Source organism: Piliocolobus tephrosceles, chromosome 7 (genome assembly GCF_002776525.5).
Source record: "Piliocolobus tephrosceles isolate RC106 chromosome 7, ASM277652v3, whole genome shotgun sequence".
Lineage (NCBI taxonomy): Eukaryota > Metazoa > Chordata > Mammalia > Primates > Cercopithecidae > Piliocolobus > Piliocolobus tephrosceles.
In genome coordinates, this window is record NC_045440.1 from 27,455,413 (window position 1) to 27,478,483 (window position 23,071).

The following is a 23,071-nucleotide window of genomic DNA, read 5'->3' on the forward strand; positions in this document are numbered from 1 at the left end:
AGGTAACAAATGAGATTCAACAAAAATCTTGCTCTCCATCATTTTCTGCACAAAAATTAAAATTATATACACATAGTCTCCAGCATCTCTCTTCCTCTCCTATCCTATTCTACCTCTCTTTTGTCTGCTGCCTGAATAGAAATACAAACATTTTCTCAATTCTCTTTATTTGTTCCTGTTCAATCTTTTTCACATCTGTAAAACTTCTTTGGATTCACAAAGTAGAGTACTCATCCCTCACAGCCCAGGGGAAGAAAATTCAAGCTCCAGGCTGACTCCTCTTTCTGGACTCACAGGGCACACGCGGTTGTGCCTCCTACCTCTGCTTTGGTCAGTTGCTCCCGGAGTTTCTCAACTTCTTCCCGGAGATCCCGGATAATTCGGGCATTAGGGTCCTCGTTCACCACAGCGTGGTTAACAATGTGCTTGGCTCTATCTGCATACCGCAGAGTTGAGAGGGTTTCATCATAGTTATCAGCTGCAGGACTCACAGTAGCCACCATGGCAGTCTTGCTGTTACCCCCAAGACTGTCCTACAGGAGAAAAAAGAAAGTTGAGTAGCATATTAAAGTTGAAAGAAGACATCATATGAGCAACCTGAAATCAGAAATGGTGAACAAATTTCCCCGGGTCAAACACGTTCAACGACAGAGCCAGGGCTAAAATGCAGGTGTACGGACTTGGGTCCTGTGCTATGTCTTCTCTGCCAAGCCACTGTACTAAAAAGAGGGAGTTTTAGCCTTTGATAAAGGACAGGGAAATGTCATGAAACCTACCTTTATCTCAGTTTAACAAAAATTAATTCTAAGCTATCTGCCCTATTTTATAGGCAAGATGAGACCACAAGAACACAGACTACTCAGAATAGAAAGGACTCCTTAAATGCCTCCAACATCTTCCTTAGAGGAACAAGCATGATACTTATTTAGCAAGCTCCTCTACAACTCGCTGCACTGAGAGTCTCTGTGAAGCCTAATAATGGCTCAGAAAGGTGCTGTTACAAGCTATCAAGCACCTTGCAAAGTTTTTAAAACATAAGGTACAATTATAATCTTACAAAAGTATGTAAGCACTTCAAAAGCTACTAAGGTTACAAGTTCTACAGAAACACTTCCACTGTTCGGACAAAGGTCCTGAGAAGAGATACTGTCTTCATGATACTCAAACTGCTAAGTACAATGAAATGGCTTTAGGACTGACTGGCTTCCAACGGAATGAAAAAATGACCCTTGATTGAGAACATTAAAAATAGAGAGATATAACTCAAGCACAAAACTAGACTTGGGACATCAAGCCCACCATGCTGTACTGCACCACAGACAAGGCTGCCCATGCAGGTGACCTCCTGGTACCCACACCTTGAGTGTGGCCAGGACTTATTCACTGGTCTCCAAGGAATGAAAGTGATGGCATGTCACTTCTAAGGAGATGTGAAGATTCAAAGAAGATGGTGGCTTCTGTTTTGGGTGTTTTCTTTCACTTGAGGGGAAACGGGCTGCTGTGAAGTGAGGCCCACAGGAATGCGTTTGGAAGCAGATCTTCTGGACCCTGCTGACAACCATCTAAGTGAGCAGACACCTCCCCACACCGGTCATGCCTTGAGATGATGATGGCACCCCCATCCCCAACACTTTAATTACATCCATGTGAAACAACCCAGCTAGAGCCAGGTTGTTAAGCTGCACACACCCAGAGTCTTGACCTATGGAAACCCTGAGACAATAAATGACTTGTTTCCAGCTGTTCCATTCTGGGGGTAATGTGTTACAAGCAATAGGTGACTACTCATACACTAGGACAGCAACCCAGGCTGAGACAAATTATCAAAGCAAACAAACAAAAAGATTGAATATACTCTTTTTGGTAACAGAATGTCACTGAATGACAGACTCTCAAGATTAGAGGGAACACTGCAACGGGCCAGTAATGGGGAATTCACTAGAGCATAAGAAAGCTAACTCTCCTTTGGGGCAGCATTAACCTATGGAAAACTGCTTTTGAAGATACAAGACTTTGCCAATCTTATTACAACTAAAATGTGTTGGAACAATCAGTGATTTCCCTAGTCTTTGGGCACGCACTTTATTTTACTTAAGCCTCCACCTTTTGTGAATTCAATTTATCACAGAGCCTGGTTTTATTGGTGAGAAAACAGGTCCGTTTGGACAATGGAGGTTAAATCTTGCACTCTGCCTAAAAATCTAGAACTGGTAAGTTGAACAATATCCTAGCCCAGTTAAGATTCTGCCTTCAAGTCCAACATGATTTCCACTGCCCACAATACACATTTGGTAACAAAGGGAAAATTCAGGTCTGAAGATTAAATAAGGTGACCTGATATCTTTCCAAATTATCTTACCCTAGTTTCAGAAACAAAATGATTCCTAAAGTGTTACTAAAAGGTCAATATAACCACAGACAGTATGTCCCTTATTCATATACAGTGAAAGTTTGGTTTTCCACAGAAAACGTAATTATATTGTTGAAGAAAATATAATTTAATGCATGACACAGAAAGAACTATAACTAATTTGGACTTTAGGAGGTAAAAGCCATGACTGTTTGCTTCGCTCTTCACTTCTAGACACTAATCTCACATAGCTGGTGCTCCAGATTTGGCAACTTTCAGAAAAAATTCATGAAGAGTCCCATGCACATGAATGAAATTCAAATGTGATATAACAAGAGCACAGGAATTCAATCTCATTGCTGTTTGGTTCACTAGCAGCATCGCGCTGTCCTCTGAGAGCCACAGCACACTGTCAGCCCACATGAACAGCAAATGCTGTCAGTTGAAAGGGGATTTGTAACAACAACTACTAAAGGAGAAGAGTATGTATATTGTGCTCCAATTTATGCTGAGAAAAGGAAACCTGGCAAACAACAAATGCTTGATATTTTAAAAGCCCTTGTTCATGGAGTAACAATACCCTTATGTTAAAAATGACCTCATGCCATCAGCAAAAAGGAAATCACAACAAAAGAACTGGCACTCATTCAAGGAAAAAGTAGAAAGTGTCTTGTTTACTCTTTAACTGTTTAATTGGGCAAATCAGACGAGGTTTGTTTCAAAAGTGGCAACTGCAAATTAAACAGACATAGGACAGAATTTACTTTTGGAAGTCAGAATTTTTAAAAGCTGAAAGAACTCTGTGAAGACATATAATCAAATTATTTCATTTTACAGATGAGAAAGTGAGACCCAGGAAAACGACAGACTTTTCAAAGGTCACAGAGCTGGTTCAGAGCAGAGCTGAAATTATTCATTCATTCGACTCTTCCTGGAGTTCACCATCTAGGGAGGATGCTGGTAAGCAAACACTATATAACAGGAACTAAGATGATAGGGATAAATACAATATGGTCTAAAACAAACAGCAGAGAGCCAAATCTTGAATGGTTAAGGAAGACTCTCACAGAAAGTGACACTTGAGACTCAAAGATAGAGAAGCATTACCCAGGTAAAGGGAGAGGGGAGGGGAGGCAGGAGAGACTGAAGAGATGGGAGAGGGAAGCGTGTTCCAAGTGGAACAAGAGTAAAGTCCTAGAGGTAAGACAACACTCATCACTTAGTTGGAATTTGTAACATCAAGAAGCACAAGATGAACAATAAAAAGTAAAAGTGGTCAGCTCATGAAGGACTTTGTAAGTCACATGCCATTAAAGAATTTGGACTCTGGCTGGGTGCGGCGGCTCATGCCTGTAATCCCAGCACCGTGGGAGGCCAAGGTAGGAGGATCACTTGAGTCCAGAAGTTCAAGACCAGCCTGGCCAACATAGTGAGACTGTTTATATAAAAAAGAAAAAAAAAAAAAATAGAATTTGGACTTTATCCTAAGAGCCTATGGAAGTTACTGAAGAGACTGAGGGTTAAGAGTATTAATTTAAAAAGATGTTGCAACCTAACCATGGAGAAAGGACTGGACTAAGAAAGCTCGAGGGAAATGATTGTCATCCAAGCGTCAGATGAAAGTGGCCTTCATTAGGGAGGTGGCAGTAGGAACGAAAAGAGGAGATGAATTAGAAAGGTACTTATTATCTGAGCACTCATTACCAGAAATTACTTCATGTTAAGAGGCCCACATTTAGATGGTTATTCAGAGGACCAAAAATCATCTTAATATGAAACAGTTCTCCACTGACCACTTAGCGAATGCACAACCCTCATTTAATGGTTGTTCCATCCTCCCTGGGAGAAGAGCACTCACATCCATCGCAGACCAACTCAACAAGAGGAGCCACAGCTTCTCTCATTCTCAGATGTTACACACATTAAGAGCACAACACAATTACAATGCAAATACGAGGCAGAAAAAAAAAAAGACCCTGTGAAACTGAAAATGTTATAGAAGATGTGCAGTTTTACAAGTTTAATGGAAATTATGTTGGAGAATACAGGAAGTATGCCCATGTCAAAGTAGGATCTGGATGAGTCAGACTAAGAATTTCAGAAGGAAAAAGCAACAGGGACCTGAAACCCACTTTAAAGGAAAAGGATCTGCATTTCCACCAACTTGGAGAGGGCTCTGGGAAAACTGCTTAAGCTCTGGAACATGTTTTGCAAAAAAATGCCCCTATTTACGATCTTCTGTGAAGGCTAAATGACGTTTAAAAAAGATCATATACATTTTTTTCTTTTTTCTTTTTTTTTTTTTTTTGAGATGGAGGCTCACTCTGTTGCCCAGGCTGGAGTGCAGTGGCACGGTCTTGGCTCACTGCTACCTCTACCTCCTAGGTTCAAGTGATTCTCCTGCCTCAGCCTCCCAGGTAGCTGGGATTACAGGTACACACCACCACTCCCAGCTCATTTCTGTATTTTTAGTAGAGATGGGGACTTCACCATGTTGGCCAGGCTGGTCTCAAACTCCTGGCCTCAGGTGATCTGTCCACCTCAGCCTCCAAAGTGCTGGGATTACAGGCATGAGCCCCATGCCCAGCCAGATCACATACATTTTTAAGGAAAAAAATAATGTCAAATATTCAGCAAACACGGGACTTATTTTTAATACATGAAAGTTGCAATTATAACCTAAGTTAACTGAACAGCAGATTAAGTGACCTTTTAAAAAATGTTTATGGTTTCATTCTTCAAGTTCAAGTATTATGAACAGCTTTTTTCATTATTTTCTATCAAAGACTGGTAAATATCAAGTGAGTATCCCTCTAATGAAAATAACCTTTGATAAGATGAGCACAGCCTTGGCAAAAATAGCTGCACAGTCAAGTCAGTGCTGATTCCAATCCCGATCCTGCCATTCACTAGTTCTGCACCCTCTGTCTCATCTGGCTACTGGGAACACCACCCTTTCCCTTCTAAGAAGGAAATGAGATGATGTCCATGAAGCCCTTGGCATGGCACCAGACACTCCTGCAACAGGTGCTCCTGGCCTCCAGCCCAGTGAAGCCACCCAGTGATTACCCATGCCATTTTCACTGTGTCGATTAACAAAAGATAGTTCTTGTTTTTTGGTGTTTTTTTTTTTTTTTGAGAGGGAGTCTCACTCTGTCACCAGGCTGGAGTGCAGTGGCGCGATATCGGCTCACTGCAACCTCCTCCTCTTGGGTTCAAGCGATTCTCCTGCCTCAGCCTCCCAAGTAGCTGGCATTACAGGCATGTACCACCACACCCAGCCAATTTTTGTATTTTTAGTACAGGCAGGGTTTCACCATGTTGGTCAGGCTGGTCTCGAACTCCTGACCTCAGCTGAAACTCCTGCCTCGGCCTCCCAAAGTGTTGGGATTACAGGCATTAGCCTCCACGTGGGACCAACAAAAGATACTTGTTGTTTTAAATGGACTCAAGTAGCAACACTGAAACAAGGACAATATATGATCAGGAAATGTTTCTGTGGAAAGTTTGCGGAAGTATCTTATCAAGATTTCTTCTAGAGGACAAGCATGGTGACTCACAACTGTAATTCTGGCACTCTGGGAGGCCAAGGCAGGAGGATGCTTAAGGCCAGGAGTTCAAGACCAGCCTGGGCAACACAGTGAGACCTCATCTCTACTAAAAATTAGAAAAAAAAAAAAATGCTACGTATCGTGGTGCATACCTGTAGTCCCAACTACTCAAGGAGGCTGATGTGGGAGGATCACTTGAGTCCGGGAGTTCCAGACTGTAGTGAGTTATGACTGCACAACTGCACTCTAGCCTGGACAACAGAGACCCCCTGTCTCAAAAAAAAAAAAAAAAAAAAAAAAAGACTTCTTATATATTAAAAAAAAAAAAATTCCTGACCAGTTGCGGTGGCTCATGCCTGTAATCCCAGCACTTTGGGAGGCTGAGGTACATGGATCACTTGAGGTCAGGAGTTCAAGACCAACCTGGTCAACATGGCAAAACCCTGTCTCTACTAAAATTAAAAAAAATCAGCCAGGTGTGGCAGTGCGCACCTATAATCCCAGCTACTCAGGAGGCTGAAGCAGAAGAATCACTTGAACCAGGAGGTGGAGGTTGCAGTGGGCTGAGATTGTGCCACCACACTCTGGCCTGGGTAACAGAGCAAGGCTCTGTCTCAAAAAAAAAAAAAAAAATCCTTTGGTAATGAAACAATTAAAAAAAATTTTTTAATACATATGTTTAAGGTGTAAAGCATGTTTGATACATGTAAACATACTAATATAATTGATTACTACAAACAAATGAACACATCCATCACCTTACATGGTTACCTTTTGTGAGAAGCACACCTAAAATATAGCAAATTTTTTTTTTGTATACGATACAATGTTATTAACTATAGCCCTTATACTCCCCATTAGGTATCCAGACTTAGTATCCTATATAACTGCAAGTTTATTCACTAATTTTAATGGCTTTTATGAAAAAGAATAATTATATTCATCCTCCAAAGTCTTAAATTTTGCAGTTTGCTTGTTTTTCTAATTATTCTACAGGAAAAAAAACTACAAAACATTTCTGTTAGTCTTACAGAAGTAGAAGTGCTTATGCTGTTTGAGACAGGAAGGAAAAGTAAATTTTTTTTTTAGGTTAAAAGCACTGAGGTGTTTAGTTATATAGGCTGACATCAGTGATTCAAATAACAAAATCTGAATAATAATTTACTACTTTAAAAGACTAAAGGTTAGAATTGTCTTTACGGCAGGCCAAGGTGTTTTAATTTTGTTTCTAAAAATTATCTCTTACTATCTGATGTTTGTGAGGTTGCATGACAAACCTTTAAAAGTGGTTTTAATTATCAAAATTTGTTTACACTTTTGTTTAAATTTCTAACAGTACTGCATTTTGGCCAAAGGAAGTAATGGACCTGATTTTCTACTGTGGCCAATTTATTGAATTTTAGCATTACATTTAAGAAAGAACACACTGACATTTACATAAAGAATGTTTTATTTTAACAAAACATATTCAAACAGTGTGCGGAGTTCTGAATTAAAAAGTTGAACGCTAGTAAATCTGGAGAGGAGGTAGAAACCAGAAGAAACCCCTAATTCATTTCACAAAGGCTGTTTTCTAAACGTGCTATGGACTAAATCAGTAACTACGTCCTCTACTAAGCTATTGGGGCGGCCTGTGTTGAACTCATCTTAGTACTTTCTTTTTTTTTTTTTTTTTTTTGAGACGGAGTCTCGCTCTGTCGCCTGGGCTGGAGTGCAGTGGCCGGATCTCAGCTCACTGCAAGCTCCGCCTCCAGGGTTTATGCCATTCTCCTGCCTCAGCCTCCCGAGTAGCTGGGACTACAGGCGCCCACCACCTCGCCCAGCTAGTTTTTTGTATTTTTTTTTTAGTAGAGACGGGGTTTCACCGTGTTAGCCAGGATGGTCTCGATCTCCTGACCTCGTGATCCGCCTGTCTCGGCCTCCCAAAGTGCTGGGATTACAGGCTTGAGCCACCGCGCCCGGCCCATCTTAGTACTTTCAACCCCCAATGCAACGCATGCCAGGTGTTCAACAAATTCTTGATCAATAAGAAAATAGAGCATCACAAAATTAAACAGGGCACATAAAATTATTTCTCCATTTTAAAAATAGAAAAAAAGAGAGTATTAAAGGATTTAGTCAGGTGACACCCCTATAAATGGGTTAAATTGTCACTGCAACTTATATCCTCTAATTCCCAGTCCAATATCCAACTCACCACACCACCTTGTGAAGACTAAAGGGGCTCTGGAGGGCTGGAGGAAGCTGGAAATAAGTCTCTCTTTTTTCACCAAACTATTACATGTTATCACCATCTCTGTCATGATCTATCACAAATTCAGGTTCTAATATTGTGTGTGCACATCTTATCTCCCTCACGAGCCACAGAGGGCAAGAAGTGCCCTCTGTTTTCCTCTGTTTTAAAATGGAGGCTACGTTCTCCTCCTACCACTGCACATTGACTTTCTTCTTTCTCGCTTCCATTGCTCTTGTTCATACAGAATCAATCAATTAATGAATGACTGTGTGCCCTACTCTGCAGCCTCTAACAACACCTTTAAGAAGCCAAAAGCAAATTAAAGCCATCATGAGTAAAGCTAAACAGAAACCAAGGTCTGAATGCCCTGAAGTTAAACAGAAAACAAGCTCCAAAATGTTAGCCCAAGAAAAGGAGTCTGTGGTAGGCCAGGGTGGCCCAGCTGAGTGTGAGGCCAGCGGAGGCTCCTCCTCCATGACTCACACAGCAGTCAGATTAGCAGAAGGCCCTTTCTCCACTCCCCCAAATCTCCAGAAGCAATCGTGTGATTCCTTGTGCGTCCAGCAACCTCACTGCATCCAGGTTCTAGTAAGCTGGAATGTGAATTGCTAGGGAAAAAAACCTATGTTTATTCCATCAAAAATGTCATTACCATAAGAGCCTAATAATTATACATTTGCACACCGATGGAGGAAATGATACCTGGAAGGGATTAACAGTCTACTCTTTTTTTCTTCCTTCTTGCCAACCACCAAAAGTTTGCCATGAAGGAAAAAAACAAACTTACTTTGAGCAGCCAAGTGAGAACTGAGTCACGATATGGAACAAATTTATTCTTGTTTTTGCCAGCACTCTGATCTGCAAGAGCTGAGATAACTAGACCGAGGGTTGTGAGGGACCTGCATGGTACAACAAACCAAAATAATTACAAAAATGAAATATATCAAATGTCACATTTTAGCACAAAGATTGAACACCAAGATGCCCTTGACCTATATGTGAGCAGCACCCTGTCAGCATTTTGCTGCTCAGTTCAAAAGCACACAACTCGAAATAGCCATTTTCCCCAATACTACTATAAGCAATAAAAGTGCTTAGCCCAATATTTTGTAGTACATAAAAATGTGAGCTATAAATCTTCGGGTCAATATAACACCAAAACCACGTATCTTTAAGAAAGGAAGCCAGAAACACAATAATTAAACCATAGTACAAAGCAAAAATTGTATATATGAGATTCAATAATAGGACAGCATCTGGGTGATGGTGTTCTATCATCTCCATTTGGTTTATGACTCCTATGTGTCCTTCTGGGAGCCACAAGGACAGAAAAGCTTCCTACCCATAATGAGCTAACGATTCTGCTTGAGGGAGAAAATTTGAAGCCCATATGAAGGAACTGGTAAACAAAATATTACTTCGTATTATTCGTAGCACAGGATCACCCCTCCCATGAAAAGAATTACCTGACCCAAAACAGCAATAGGGCCACTGCTGAGAAACCCTGACCTGACTGAGTCTGTGCTCTTCGACCCCATCAGGCATCTCAACAAAACCTAAAATGAGCCCACATGAAGGAACTGGTGAACAAAATATTACTTGGTAAAGTCTTAGCTTCTTGGACTTGGACAAGCGCGACAGTGTCTAGTAAAGGAAAAGCTCAATGTGGTTAGTATGTGTTTGTCCAAAGAGCAACACACAGGTCAAGTTTCAACAGCTCCACTCTGAGAGACCAGTTATCTTTGATCTTCTCTATAGCTAAAACCAGTGGTTCTCAACTGGAGGGTGACTGTGTCCCCACAGGGAACAGCCATGGATATTGAAAGTGAGTTTGGGTTGACACACCTGGGGGTGGGGGAAGAGGTGGCAGCTACTATCGCCATCTAGTGGGGAGAAGTCAGGGATGCAGCTAGACACTCTACAAAGCACAGGCGACCCTTCCCATGAAAAGAATAACCCGACCCAAAACAGCAACAGGGCCACTGTTGAGAAACCCTGACCTGAGGCTGTGCTCTTTGGCCCCATCAGGCATCTCAACAAAACCTAAAATGAGCCCAGGGCCATTGAAAATACCAGAAAAAAATTCCAAATCACCTTATTATTTTAACAACCACAGATGTTCCCCCATTGGCTATTAAATCAATAAAGCAATAAAAATACGCTTGAGAGCACTTACTTGTTAATATTGCTCCCTTCCTTCAGCCTGTCCCCTGCAGCGCCCGTCTTCGTTGCTCGTTCACTGCCAGCTAAATCCACCAGGCTCAGTTTGCCCACTTTCTCTCCAGATGTCTACAAAGGAAATCAATCAATGCTAACAAACAGGAACACAGGGCCAGCTGTGGTGGTTCATGCTAGTAAATCCAGCACTTTGGGAGGACAAGGAACGAGGATCACCTGAGCCCAGGATTTCAAGAACAGCCTGGGCAACACAGCAAAATCCTGCCTCCATAAAAAATTAAAAAAAAAAAAAAAATAGCTGGCCATGGTGGTGCGTGCCTATAGTCCCAGCTACTTGGGAAACTGAGGTGGGAGATCACTTGAGCCCAGAAGTTCCAGGCCACAGTGAGCTATGATTGCACCTCTGCATTCCAATCTGAGCGACAGAGTGAGACCCTGTCTCTTAAAAAACAATACAAAAAGCAGTTCTGTCACAACTAAACGGATTTATGATCTAAACCCTTTATTAAAAGTATTTAGTGTTACTTCAAAATTATTTTGTGCTGCTATAACACACTGTAAGAAAACTGTACAATCTAATGATGGAGATACAGAAAATTTATAAAACTACTAATCCAGCCAGGATGAAAGCTAATTATCTCAGAAAAACAGTGCCTCCAAAATGAGCCATTTTGAAGGGTGCTCAACGAAATTTCCAGAGCAGTATACAAAAGTACTTGTAAGAGTTAAATTCTACTATTATTGGAAACTGTGTTTAAAATTTCACAGATATTTATCAATAATCCTGAGACAAAACACTTGCAATTCTGACATAAAAAAAATAAACTGACCTTTATACAACAGAAGAATCCCTCAAAATCTCAAAACATTTTGTAACATTTACATCTTATTCATATATAATTCCATTTCATGTCGGGTGTTAGATTTATATCTTTTTCTAGTTAAGATATTATATACATACAGATACAAAGATATCTTTATCAAAAGTGTTTTCTTATCAAGCACATACATGTAACATACTTTGTACTTCAATAGCAATACAAGAAATGTAGGAAACCAATACCAAAATCTATAGACTGAATCGTTTTTAAAGCCTTCCTTTAAAACAGACATTTCCATAAATAAACATGCTGTTAACAAAAGGATATTCAGCGTCCCAAATCAAAAGCACTTTTAGTTTAAAAAAAAAAAAAAGTCTTCAGTACGTTTTTTGTTTTATGCTGAAAAGGAAATAAGAAACAAAGCACTTTTTGTTGTTACACTAATCTTGCTGTGATGGTAAACGGAGAAAAATATGCTTTCAGCAGATGAAAATCCTGCCAAAGTATAGCACTTTGCCAGGGTGATTATTTTACCTTCTGGTATTTGAAACGGACACACTAGGGGGTAGGCATCATAATAAAATATGTAAAATTCACATTAAACGAGGGAAGATGCAAATATACTAGGCAACAGACAAGTCTGCAACGCAGCAGAAGCACATGTATCTCTGACTGGGTTTACTCTTCACAAGATTCAAAACCAAACACTCAAAAAGTTATTCTACAAAAGCGAGTGATTTTATAGTACAATTTCCCCAGTGTCATTTATTCCTTCTAATAGTGTTTCACAGAAGGCAACACTGCAAAATAACCTCTGCTAAATCAGCTAGAAGTTTTGTTTTGTTTTGTTTTTGTGAGACAGGGTCTTGCTCTGTTGCCCAGTGCAGCGGGGCAATCATAGCTCACTGCAGTCTCAAGCTCCTGGGCTCAACTAATCCTCCCACCCCACCTCAGCCTCCCTAGTCACTAGGTCTACGGGCATGAACCACCCACACCTTGCTAATTTTCAAATATTCTGTAGAAATGGAGTCTTATTATGTTACCCGGCTGTTCTCCAACTCCTGGGCTCAAGCAATCCTCCGGCCTTGGTCTCCCAAAGTGCTGGGATTACAGGTGTGAGGCACAGTGCCTGGGCAAGCGAGAGAATTACCACTGGCTTATGCAGTTAGCCATCACAGTTTAAAACTCAAAAACTGCTGGGGCAGACAGTGGGCCATCGGTCCATTTAACTTCTGCTCCACCTTCCTTTAGTGGGAGTGGGTGGAAAGCTTAAACCCACATTTCTCAGACTCCCTGGCAGCCCAGGCTCAGGATACACCTGCTAGAGGCTGAAAAGCAGAAGTAGAGCATAGGCCGCCTGCTGCCACTTTCTGGCTCTTTCTGCTGGCAGCGAGACTGGGGAAATGCAAGCACATTCTCCAGGTTCCAGGATGCTATGAGGCGGCAGCATGAACAGAAGCAACTTCTCTATTCCTGCTTCCTGGATCACAGCTATGGGTATGCCTGGAACTCAGCGTTCTAGAGGTGTCTTCAGAGGTGGCACCACCCCGGTGGCCAGATGTGTGCTGTTCAGAATGTTATTCCTCAAGAGGCAGTCTAGAACCTGGTCCTCCTCAGATGTCCCAACAACCCTGGAATCACCTGCTTCCCTACATGACATCCCTTTCTATTGACCTGGAGTGGCTTCTGTTTCTTGTCCAGAGTCCTCATTGATACACAAGTCTAGCCAGGACTTTAATTCATCTAACACCTGTAGAAGAAAAAAATAAAACCACAATCCACTTTAGAAATATAAAAACAGGTCATGCATCTGAACACCTACCCCAGACTTCACATCGTAGAGAGTATGCGTGAGGGTGATTTTGAAAACTGCATGGGATCGGCTACTCTCCTCGTTCATGTTGGTTGCAGCAACTGTGCGAGATTTGTTACCCTCAGACATCAACGACTCAATATCCTAAGTGGAAACAAATAATAGACCCACATTTCATTACTTGTGTAACACACACTAAAACCCTGCTACACTACAAAATGCATTACAAGCTTTGCTACTTAGTCAACAACATTTGGAGTTAACATTCTTGTTTCTCAATGAACACTGAGCCCCATGGAGTAGTACAATAGCCAATATCGTCTCTGAAAACTTAAAGTAGATCATTTGCTACAGGTACAGAGGTGGCAATTTTGACTCAAAGTTCAGAAGCTACACCTTTGGTCACACAAGATGAATAAGTATACCATGCCAACCCTCATCTAATATAGAAATTTGAAAAAACTTAGTTTCTTTAATACAGAAGCAATACAAATTTATTGTTAAAACAAATTAGATTATACAAATAAGCAACACAAATAACTTAAATAACTTGTGTTATTTCTCCTTTCATCCAGGCATATCACCAACTACCACTATCTTAGCAGACCTGTTTTTTTTTTTTTTATTATACTTTAATTTCTAGGGTACATGTGCAGAACGTGCCAGTTTGTTACATATGTATATATGTGCCATGTTGGTGTGCTGCACCCATTAACTTGGCAGACCTGTTTTTAAAAATTAGAATGTCAAGAGACTAATTTTCTGCATTGATTTACCACTTGGTTGCTACTACTACTAAAAAAGAGAAACAACAAAATACAACAGGAAGGTCAAGGGATTTTTTTTTTTTTTTAATGTTATAAGCTCTAAAACAGTTAACCAACCTGGATTTTAATTGCATTAATAACAATGCAGAGCTATGACACCCATCTGCCTTACAAGGATCTTACTGAGGAGTGAGAAAAAGGGTATGTGTGAAAGTTGACTAGATGCTTCATATTACCCAGTCTTCACTTCGTTCCAGTAAGACAGCCCAATCTTCAACTTGGCACATATGGCCAAGCTAAGAGACTACATTTCCCAGATGCCCTTGCAGCTCACTCTGGTCACATGACATTTTAGTAACTAAGATTTAAAATTAAAATAGGCCATCTGGGAATTCTCCTTCAGGGAGTAGGCATGCTATCACGTGTTGGTTCTAAGAGCCATCTTGAACTATGGGAATAAGGACATTACCACACCGCTCTATGTTGACCACTGGAAGGAATCTAGGTCCCTAATAACACATTTGGGGCCACCATACCGGCCCTGGAGAGTCTACCTCCATATTTCTTTTCCATTAAAAGTCTTGTTTCAATCATCATTCATTCATTCATACTTTCAAATGTATACTGAAAGTACCTACCATAGGGCAGGTACTTTTCAAACACTGAGAATATATAATGGACAAAACAGGTAATAATCCATATTTCAAAGAACTGTTACTTTTTTTTAGTGTTATGTGCAACTGAACACAATCCTAACTGACACACATCACCAAAAACTGAAAATCACAATTTTCTATTAAAAGAATAATGTTTAAGAAAAAATTCAACACGATACATAAAAAGTCTTAAAGTAAAAACATTAACTGCAAAAGGAAGTATAAGTGGGCCCCAGAATGGGAAAACAACAACTAAAGATAAAATTCACAATTTTCTAGATTGATTCAAACCCACTTTAGATTCACTAAGTCTGATAACTTTTCATTTAAAAACCTCACCCTGTTTAGTCTACATTTATTCACTGGTCTCTGATCAACTACCTCATTTTTAGGATTTTTGTAAAAAAGGGATTTATTAAGTGATGCTATTATATATGCAATTTTAAAAAACAACAAAGTAAGCCAAGAAAGAGAGCCCACCCTACTACACTAAATTTAAGTAGTTCACACACAGGATGTTGTTACCTTGTAGCTTGTGACAGCCAGTTTAGAAAGTCCGTCGACATAAGGTCCCAACACACTATGCTCTCTGACTTTCAACGTCTGACGGCTTCTGTTCATGAAAAACAAAGAAATGATTTTTTAACAATAGGCTATTTTTAAAAAGGACTCAGCTCTGCTCCATAAAAATATACAATGAATTCAAGAAAGACCCCAAATAAATAAAACCAACCGACTTGATCCCAGAAGAATTTAAATCAAACTTTAAAATCTTCACTGCGAAGAAAACTTCATAATGTGATTAAATATCACATCACTCAAAGGGTACATTGTGGGATGTCTATTTGCTACTACAAAGAATGCAGAGTCAAATAAATATGAACAATCTATTTGTCTTACACAGAATGTGGTACAAAGAGCAGAAACTCAGTAAATGTTAACTGTGCAAGAAAGGAAAACTACAGATCAGTCTGTCATGAAGAAAGACAAACAAAAGACAATAAACTGAATCTAATGATTTCAAAATACAAAATTGGGCTTATCTCAGGGCTACTAGGCTATCAACCACTGGAAAAAAGATAGGCGCACTTTAATCACATTGACAGCCTAAGGGGCCAGAGGAAGGAAGTATGATCATTTCAACAAACGCAGGAAAAAAGATTCAATAAAATTAAAATTAAATAGTCGTAAGTTTTTTTTTTTTTTTTTTTTAAACCCTCTTAGCAAACAAGGAACTAATAAACCCAGTAAAGGACATCTGAGAAAACTGTAGAGCACAGATAGCATAGTTAGTAATATAAACCAAAAATATTAAGAATATTTGTTGAGGTGTTAGTCAAAGGGTACAAAGTTTCCGTTAGGAGGAGTAAGTTCTTGAGATCTTCTGCACAGCATGGTGACTATAGTCAGTAACACAGTGTGTGTTTCAAAATTGCTGAGAGTAGATTTTAAATGTCTGCACCATAAAAAAAAAAAAAGATAAGTGGGTGAGGTGACGGATATGTTAATTAGCTTGATATAATCATTCCATAATACATACATGATCAAAACACACTGTACTCCATAAACATATACAATTCTCGTTTGCCAATTAAAAATTAAATTATAAAAAAGAGTGTTAAGGATGAGGTTACTGGTGATTTTCATTTTATATTTTTTTCCTTATTTTATACCATGAATGTGTGTCCATTTTTGAACTACACAAAATCTTTTTTAAAAAAGGAATAAATTATAATACTTAAAGTTTTTTTTGTTTTTTTTTTTTTCAAATGGAGTCTTGCTCTATCACCCAAGCTGGAGCGCAGCGCCAGGATTTCAGCTCACTGCAACCTCCGCCTCCCGGGTTCAAGCAGTTCTCCTGCCTCAGCCTCCTGAATAACTGGGATTACAGGTGCACATCACCACACCCAGCTCATTTCTGTATTTTTAGTAGACACGGGGTTTCATCACGTTGGCCAGGCTGGTCTCGAACTCCTGACCCCAAGTGATCCGCCTGCCTCGGCCTCCCAAAGTGCTGGGATTACAGGCATGAGCTACCATGCCCAACCAACGTTTCAAGTTTTTTAGTGGTTCTTTGATGCGTATGAAGAGAGGTGCACGCTCCTCAGCTTGATACGTATGCTCCTTTATAATCTGCTCTTGACTACCTCTTAGCTCTCCTTATCCTCGCCTTAAGCAGGAATTAATTTACTTTTATCCATTTGTATTATAATAAACTTTGGGCTCTAGAATAGCAAGAATAATGTCTAATTACTTTGGGAGTCTGCAGTTCCTAGCACAAGTCCTGTCACATAAGAATCACTAGATGAATGAACAGACTTCACTAACAAAATGAAGATGAGAGAGATTAAGGTGACAGGACTTCAAATGTTAGCGTCCATCATTTGGAGAGGGAGTACTAGTAACTAAGAAGGCAGGAGAGGAAGGGAAGAAATGTTGAATACATACAGTGAATGACTAGCACGGAAGCTGAACCGCATTCAATCACTAATACCCATAATAAAGAAAGCAAGAAAATGACAGTTCTAGAATAACCCTTCATATAAACAGTAAAATCAGGGGATAAGGAAATGACTCTTAAATCTAAAATCTATAGTACCCTAGGATCAACCACAAAAAAATGTCACTTATTACCATGTAACTGGATAAAGTAGATATAGAGTATTTGATTGACTTCTCACCCCAGGATATATTCTATTATTCACTTTTTTCCTTTCATATTTCCTCTTTTTTCTTAATGTATCCTCTATTATCTCCTGAGTAAAACAACATAATTACATTACTACATACTAGATGCTGAATTAATATAATTAGTACGTGAATAAACAATGAAGTTTTCTCAAATGGTCTTTGACCGAAATTCACCTTTAGAGATTTTAATCCATTTACTTTGAATCTTCAGAAACTAAGAAAAAAAAATTTCCAAGAAATTTTCACTGGGGAGATAACAGCAACAGCTACCACTTATTGAGTACTTACTGTATGCCAGCAAATGTTCTAAGACCTCAGGTGTATCATCCCAGTCTATCTTCACAACAGCCCTCTGAAATAATTGTATCCTATCATTTCCCTCTTCAAGTTCCCTCTAGGCCCACAAGTTAGGCCTAGAAAGCGTAAGAAACGTGCTCAATAGGTAACAAGTAGAGGACCTAGATCCGGAGCTATGCAAATCCGAAGCTCATCGGAATTCACTGTTAATTAATTACTGTAAGTAAGCTGTTAATTACTATACCCAAGACAAACATAGAAGAAATTACTAAAGACTGTACATGTGCAGATAAGTTGAAAAGATGCCATACAAGCACCCTGGATTAAGCAGAAGAACGAACAGGTATGAAGTCAATCAGCTAAGAATTTCTGGAAAGAGTAGGTCTGGGCTGGATCTCAGAAAAGTGATGATCTTTGCAGAGGTCAAAGTCCAAGAAAAAGTATCCAAGGCAGAACAAAAAATATATATATACAGGGGTATAATATTAAGTAGGATGTGGGTACCTGGGCCATAAGGTACTCTCTGGCCTCTTTGTTTTGGAATATTTTTCACTTTTAATTTCTTTTGAGACAGGATGAATCTCTCATCCTGTCACCCAGGCTGGGGTGCAGTGGCACGATCTTGGCTCACTGAAGCCTCAAACTCCTGGGCTCAAGCGATCCTCCCACCTTGGCCTCCTTTCGTTCCATGTTGACTTCTGTGCATCCTACTCTCTGACCACATTGAACTGCTGGATCATTCTCCAAAGGTGATTAATTTACACCTTCAAGGTGTGGCAGAGGCTGTTCCCTACGCCTGAGTAGTTCTCACCCAACTTCCCAGTGAACAAACTTCCCACTCAGCACAAAAGTGATCAAGCAAGTACACTCCGTGGAATCTTCCCTTCTCCTCAGGGCAAGATCAGTCATTGTCTCTTTGCTCCCTAATTTGTAGGAGCCTCTTTCACAAGTTAAAAGCAGACTGCCTTGTATTTTAATTATTTGTTTACAAAACTCTCATTCTGTCCACATTGTGAGCTCTTGCATAGTGCCTGGCATACAATGATCACTCAATAAATGTTTAACTTTGTATAGAAGCACTGAGCATCAATTCAATCTCCCTGAGAGAACCCTGAAGATGATAATCTTGGTCAAGGAAAACTGACAACAGAGAGGAGCTGAGGGTTCTCTTTGCTCTTGACTGAGAGTCACTAAGATTCACTGCCTCTAAGATTCTCTTTTCCTTGATCATCTTCCTCATCCAGCAAAACTAAATGTCCTCCTGTTGTCCTCCAAACTTTCTGTAGGCCTCAGCTTATTTGGCTCTTTGACCTTCCTAATATTGTTTTTACATCAACAAGCCACAGGCTGTGGTCATTATCTCCATCTCTCTCCACTGTCACGCTTCCTTAAAATCTGAACTCAAAGAACTCTCTGTGGAATGAACAGATTTCTAGATACCTCACACTTTCCTCACTCAGTTACAGCTGTAGAGTCAAACCAGCATTTGTGAAGGCCTCCTAAGACTACCGACCCAATTCTCTTTCCAAGTCTGTGCCATGAAATCATGGGCACTTTTTTTTGTTCCTGAGAATCTTTAAAAATTCACTGTTCTAAAGACCAGGTTTCATCTCTCTGATAATGCCTCCCCCTCACCTCATAGCCCGCAAAGAGCTGAATTCCACCTGAAATTTCTTGATTTAAAAAAAAAAAAAACTCTTGAGCCCAGGAGTTCAAGGCTGCAGTAAGCTATGATCATGTCACTGCACCGAAGCCTATGTGACAGAGCGAGATCCTCTTAAAAAGTTAAAAAGTAAGATTTGTACTTAAGCCAATTTAAGTCTGTTTCAGTTCACAATGCTGAAACACTAAAGTCTCAAAGTCGTTTACCCTTTGGGATCAAGCAGGTCTCGAACTTTTTCATTATAAATTTCCATGTAGGACACTTCTACTTTAAAACTCTGTTCTTCATTTTCCTCTTTCTGAGTTCGTTCAAAGAGTCCACTGCAAAGTCTTGGGATTAATCCAGGTTGGTCAGCTGTGCCCATCATGGTGTAAGATTTTCCAGATCCTAAAAGCACGAAAATCAGAGTTACTATTGTCTGTTTGAGAAGTTAAATATATAACCCTCTTTCTGTTACTCATAATAAATTATAAACACTTAGCAAAATGCAGTGAGAAATACATCCAAATATGAGAATAATAAGTACAGAAGCTTTCTTACTGCACATGAGAAAATGAAAAGCAAATGTCCTTTAGAAAGGAAAATAGGCTGGACATAGTGGCTCATGCCTGAAATCCCAGCACTTTGGGAGGCTGAGGCGGGCAGATGCCTGAGCTCAGGAGTTCAAGACCAGCCTGGGCAACAAGGTGAAACCCCGTCTCTACTAAAATACAAACAAACAAAAAATATTAGCCTGGCGTGGCGGCATGCGCTTGTAGTCCCAGCTACTCGGGAGGCTGAGGCAGAATTGCTTGAACCCAGGAGGTGGAGGTTGCAGTGAGCCAAGATCGTGCCACGACAGTCCTGCTTGGGCTACAGAGTAAGACTTCATCTCCAAAAGAAAAGAAAAAGAAACTTCTTTAATCATCCTCATACTTTTAGAAAATACCTAAAACAACTGAGAAATAGTGAGGTCTAAAAGTTTTCTGAAATAAGCTGGAAGAGCCATACAATTAATACTATGGTGCCTGCTCCCAACCAGTGATCACAGCACACAAAAAAATAGGTTCTCCCTGCAGACCCCAGAGCAAATTAACTCACTACCCTTTCACTCTAGTATGGAAACTAAAGAATAATCTTCTTTTTTCTTATATAAAATTATTTTCTTGGCTGGGCGTGGTGGCTCACACCTGTAATCGCAGCATTTTGGGAGGCCAAGGTGGGTGGATCACCTGAGGTCAGGAGTTTGAGACCAGCCTGGCCAACATGGTGAAACTCCATCTCTACTAAAAATACCAAAAAAATTAACCAGGCACAGTGGCAGGCACCTGTAATCCCAGCTACTCAGGAGGCTGAAGCAGGAAAATCACTTGAACCTGGGAGGCTGAGGCTGCAACGAGCAGAGATCGTGCCAATGCACTCCAGCCTGGGCAACAAAGCAAGACTCCGTCTCAGGGAAAAAAAAAAAATGCATTTTCTCCTTTGTAAAAGAAATATATATTAAATAAAATTTAGAAAACATAGGAAAATAGAAAGAAAAAACTTAAATTACCATAGTCCTACTGTCCAAAAACAAGTAACTACTGATACTTAAGTATAATTCCGTTTTTAGTACCAATGTTATTGCAAACATGCTTTTAACCTACAAGCTGCTGCTTTTGTCACGCAACATTTTATTGTTATCATAATACCTAAAGCTAATGTGCCACATTTCCTAAGTACCAGGACTTCTGTAAAAAGTCTGCACATGGGAACTCGTTATGACAACCCTACAAGACAGTCTATGATCATCAGCCTTTCCAGATAAGGACACTGAAGGGCAGAGAGGTTAAGTAACTGCCCAGGTCTCTCCGCTGGCCAGCTGCAGGAGCAGGACTGGAGCTGTCGCCACTTGACCCCAGCTTTCTGCCCTTTCAACACGACACGAGGTTTCTTGAAAATATCCGACACATTCTTCGGTAAGAACATTTCTAGTTGGACAAGCTGTATGCTTTACTCTTATAAAAGTAACAAGTTCACTTCAAATAGATTTTCTTTTCTTGACCACAGAGATGCGAAAGCCAAAAAGTTTCTTAGTTATTACTGGAGAGACATTAAGAAGTACATTCTTTTTGGTATTTTCTCTGTTAAGATTCTGAAAGCCTTAAAAAAACATGATCTATAGGCATGGCTAGTAATATGTTCAACAGTCATAGCTCTATATTTTTTTAAAAAACAACCCTGCTAGTGCCTTGTGAGAAAAATCAGTAAAGATAAAAGATCCCAATCCTAATTTTATTACGTTCATTCTAAAATAATGTTATTGACTACTTTCAACATCTACAATACTTTCTGAAAGCAAAAATAAAAAGGAATAAATCAGCAATGTTATTCAGCAAAATACACATGGTTCTACTTTCTCCTTCATTGATGGTTATATGATTCCATGTTATTTAACATTACCAGTCTGTCCATAGGCAAAGATACACGCATTGTAGCCATCAAAAGCATTCTGTAGGATATTCTCCCCAAGGCACTTGAAAACAATATCTTGACCTGAGAGAGAGAGAATAAGATAAAAGACATTTTAAGCCAAAACTACATATGAACAATTCATAAAACAAAAACAAAAATCTCAAAAATGTATAATCTGCTTATTTATCTCCAAATAAGATTTTTAAATTTGATGAATGTTCCCAAAGGCTTATGCCTTCCAGGTTCTTTCTAGTTAGCACATGAGGGAAAATCAGCTCCCTGTACTATTTGAACAAATAAACACTATTGAGAATCCCCTGCAATGCAGAGCCAATGAGCTGCTCACTTTATAATCAATGATTATAAATATCTGAAATGTATACTTGGGACCCAGGTGTACCTGGATTTAACTATTTACCACTCAGCCAATGCTTTTATTCAGTGTTTATTCAGTGTTTATTCAATGCTTTTAACCAGAGTTTAGAATAATCATATATATCAACTCCCTCTCCTTTCCCTCAGTGATAATTTCTAATTACAGGATCTATAATACATACCAGTTAGGACAGGGAGTCAGAGCCTAGAAATATCCCCCAGCTTTCAATCATGGACATAAATCACAGAGTCAAGTTCTCCCCCACAGGCCAAATGAGATATGTCAATAACCAGTAATCGAATGTGAATCTGACAAGTCACCCTACCTCACTTAGTCTCAATACCATATGGAAGAACTGGATGCTTTTATGTTATGGCAAGGGTATTCCATTATGTCTCACTTTTTTTTTTTTAATACCAGTTAATTTATACTTCTGATATTGGGTCACCTAGACCAAATGAATCTTAACTTCAAAACAGCCATAATATTCATCTTTCTCATAACAGAAGCCAAAACAATATGATGCTTAATATTTAAAAGAGATTGTTTAAAAACAGGTGACAAAAGCAACTAGGAACAAAGGCAATCAAAGGCTGTCTCTGTAGTCCTAAACTTGTGGTGAGATGGGGCTTGAGACCGTCATCATTTAGAACAGAGTAACAGACTTCCAGAGCCAAAAGAAAATTTAGAGAGAATATGGTATCTTCCATAATCAAAGAGAGAAAACTGAAGCTCTGACAGGTGAGGTGGGCCTCAGGTTCCTTTTCTCCTTGGCCAGTGCTCCCCTTCTTTCAGTATGCCTTCCTGTCTCTCCCGCCCAATCTCAGGCCTCCAGGGCAATCTAAGGGGCAACCTTGCGCTCCCAGCCTCATGTAAGAGCTAGGGAGTGTGAGTGTGAATAGCCACTGTGTGCACTAGTCATGAAATTTCATCAACATATACCAAGAATGGCACATCGTGAGTCTCCCATTTTCCAATCAACATTAAAAACTCTAATAGCAAACACGGGAGGGTGTTGTCTGTACTTTCTAAAGTTATGCAAAATAATGCTATGGTACTCATATATATCCTATGGTAAATATTCAGATACAGGTTACCATCCACAGTTCCTGGCTCATTAACCCTTGTTGCAGTCTTTTACATTGCTGGGGCACTTTAGGCCTCAGGAAACTATCTGATCTCCTACCCTCCTTCTACCTGCCCGAGGCAAGATTCTCCTCTGATTGTGGTCTAAAGCTT

The 23,071-nt window shown here is 39.8% G+C and overlaps 1 protein-coding gene across 2 annotated transcripts in view; it reads right to left on the reverse strand.

Moving 5' to 3' along the window:
• Positions 1 to 23,071, reverse strand: part of KIF13B (kinesin family member 13B) — a 165,862-nt gene that overhangs the window by 101,751 nt on the left and 41,040 nt on the right. For both annotated transcript variants that reach the window (XM_026453976.1, XM_026453975.1), the window contains exons 4-10: positions 21,445 to 21,537; positions 19,230 to 19,410; positions 14,898 to 14,985; positions 12,959 to 13,093; positions 10,314 to 10,426; positions 8,925 to 9,036; positions 321 to 533 (exon numbers count right to left, since the gene is read on the reverse strand). In XM_026453976.1, the coding sequence (XP_026309761.1) occupies positions 321 to 533; positions 8,925 to 9,036; positions 10,314 to 10,426; positions 12,959 to 13,093; positions 14,898 to 14,985; positions 19,230 to 19,410; positions 21,445 to 21,537 (935 nt within the window). The remainder of the gene's footprint in view (positions 1 to 320; positions 534 to 8,924; positions 9,037 to 10,313; positions 10,427 to 12,958; positions 13,094 to 14,897; positions 14,986 to 19,229; positions 19,411 to 21,444; positions 21,538 to 23,071) is intronic.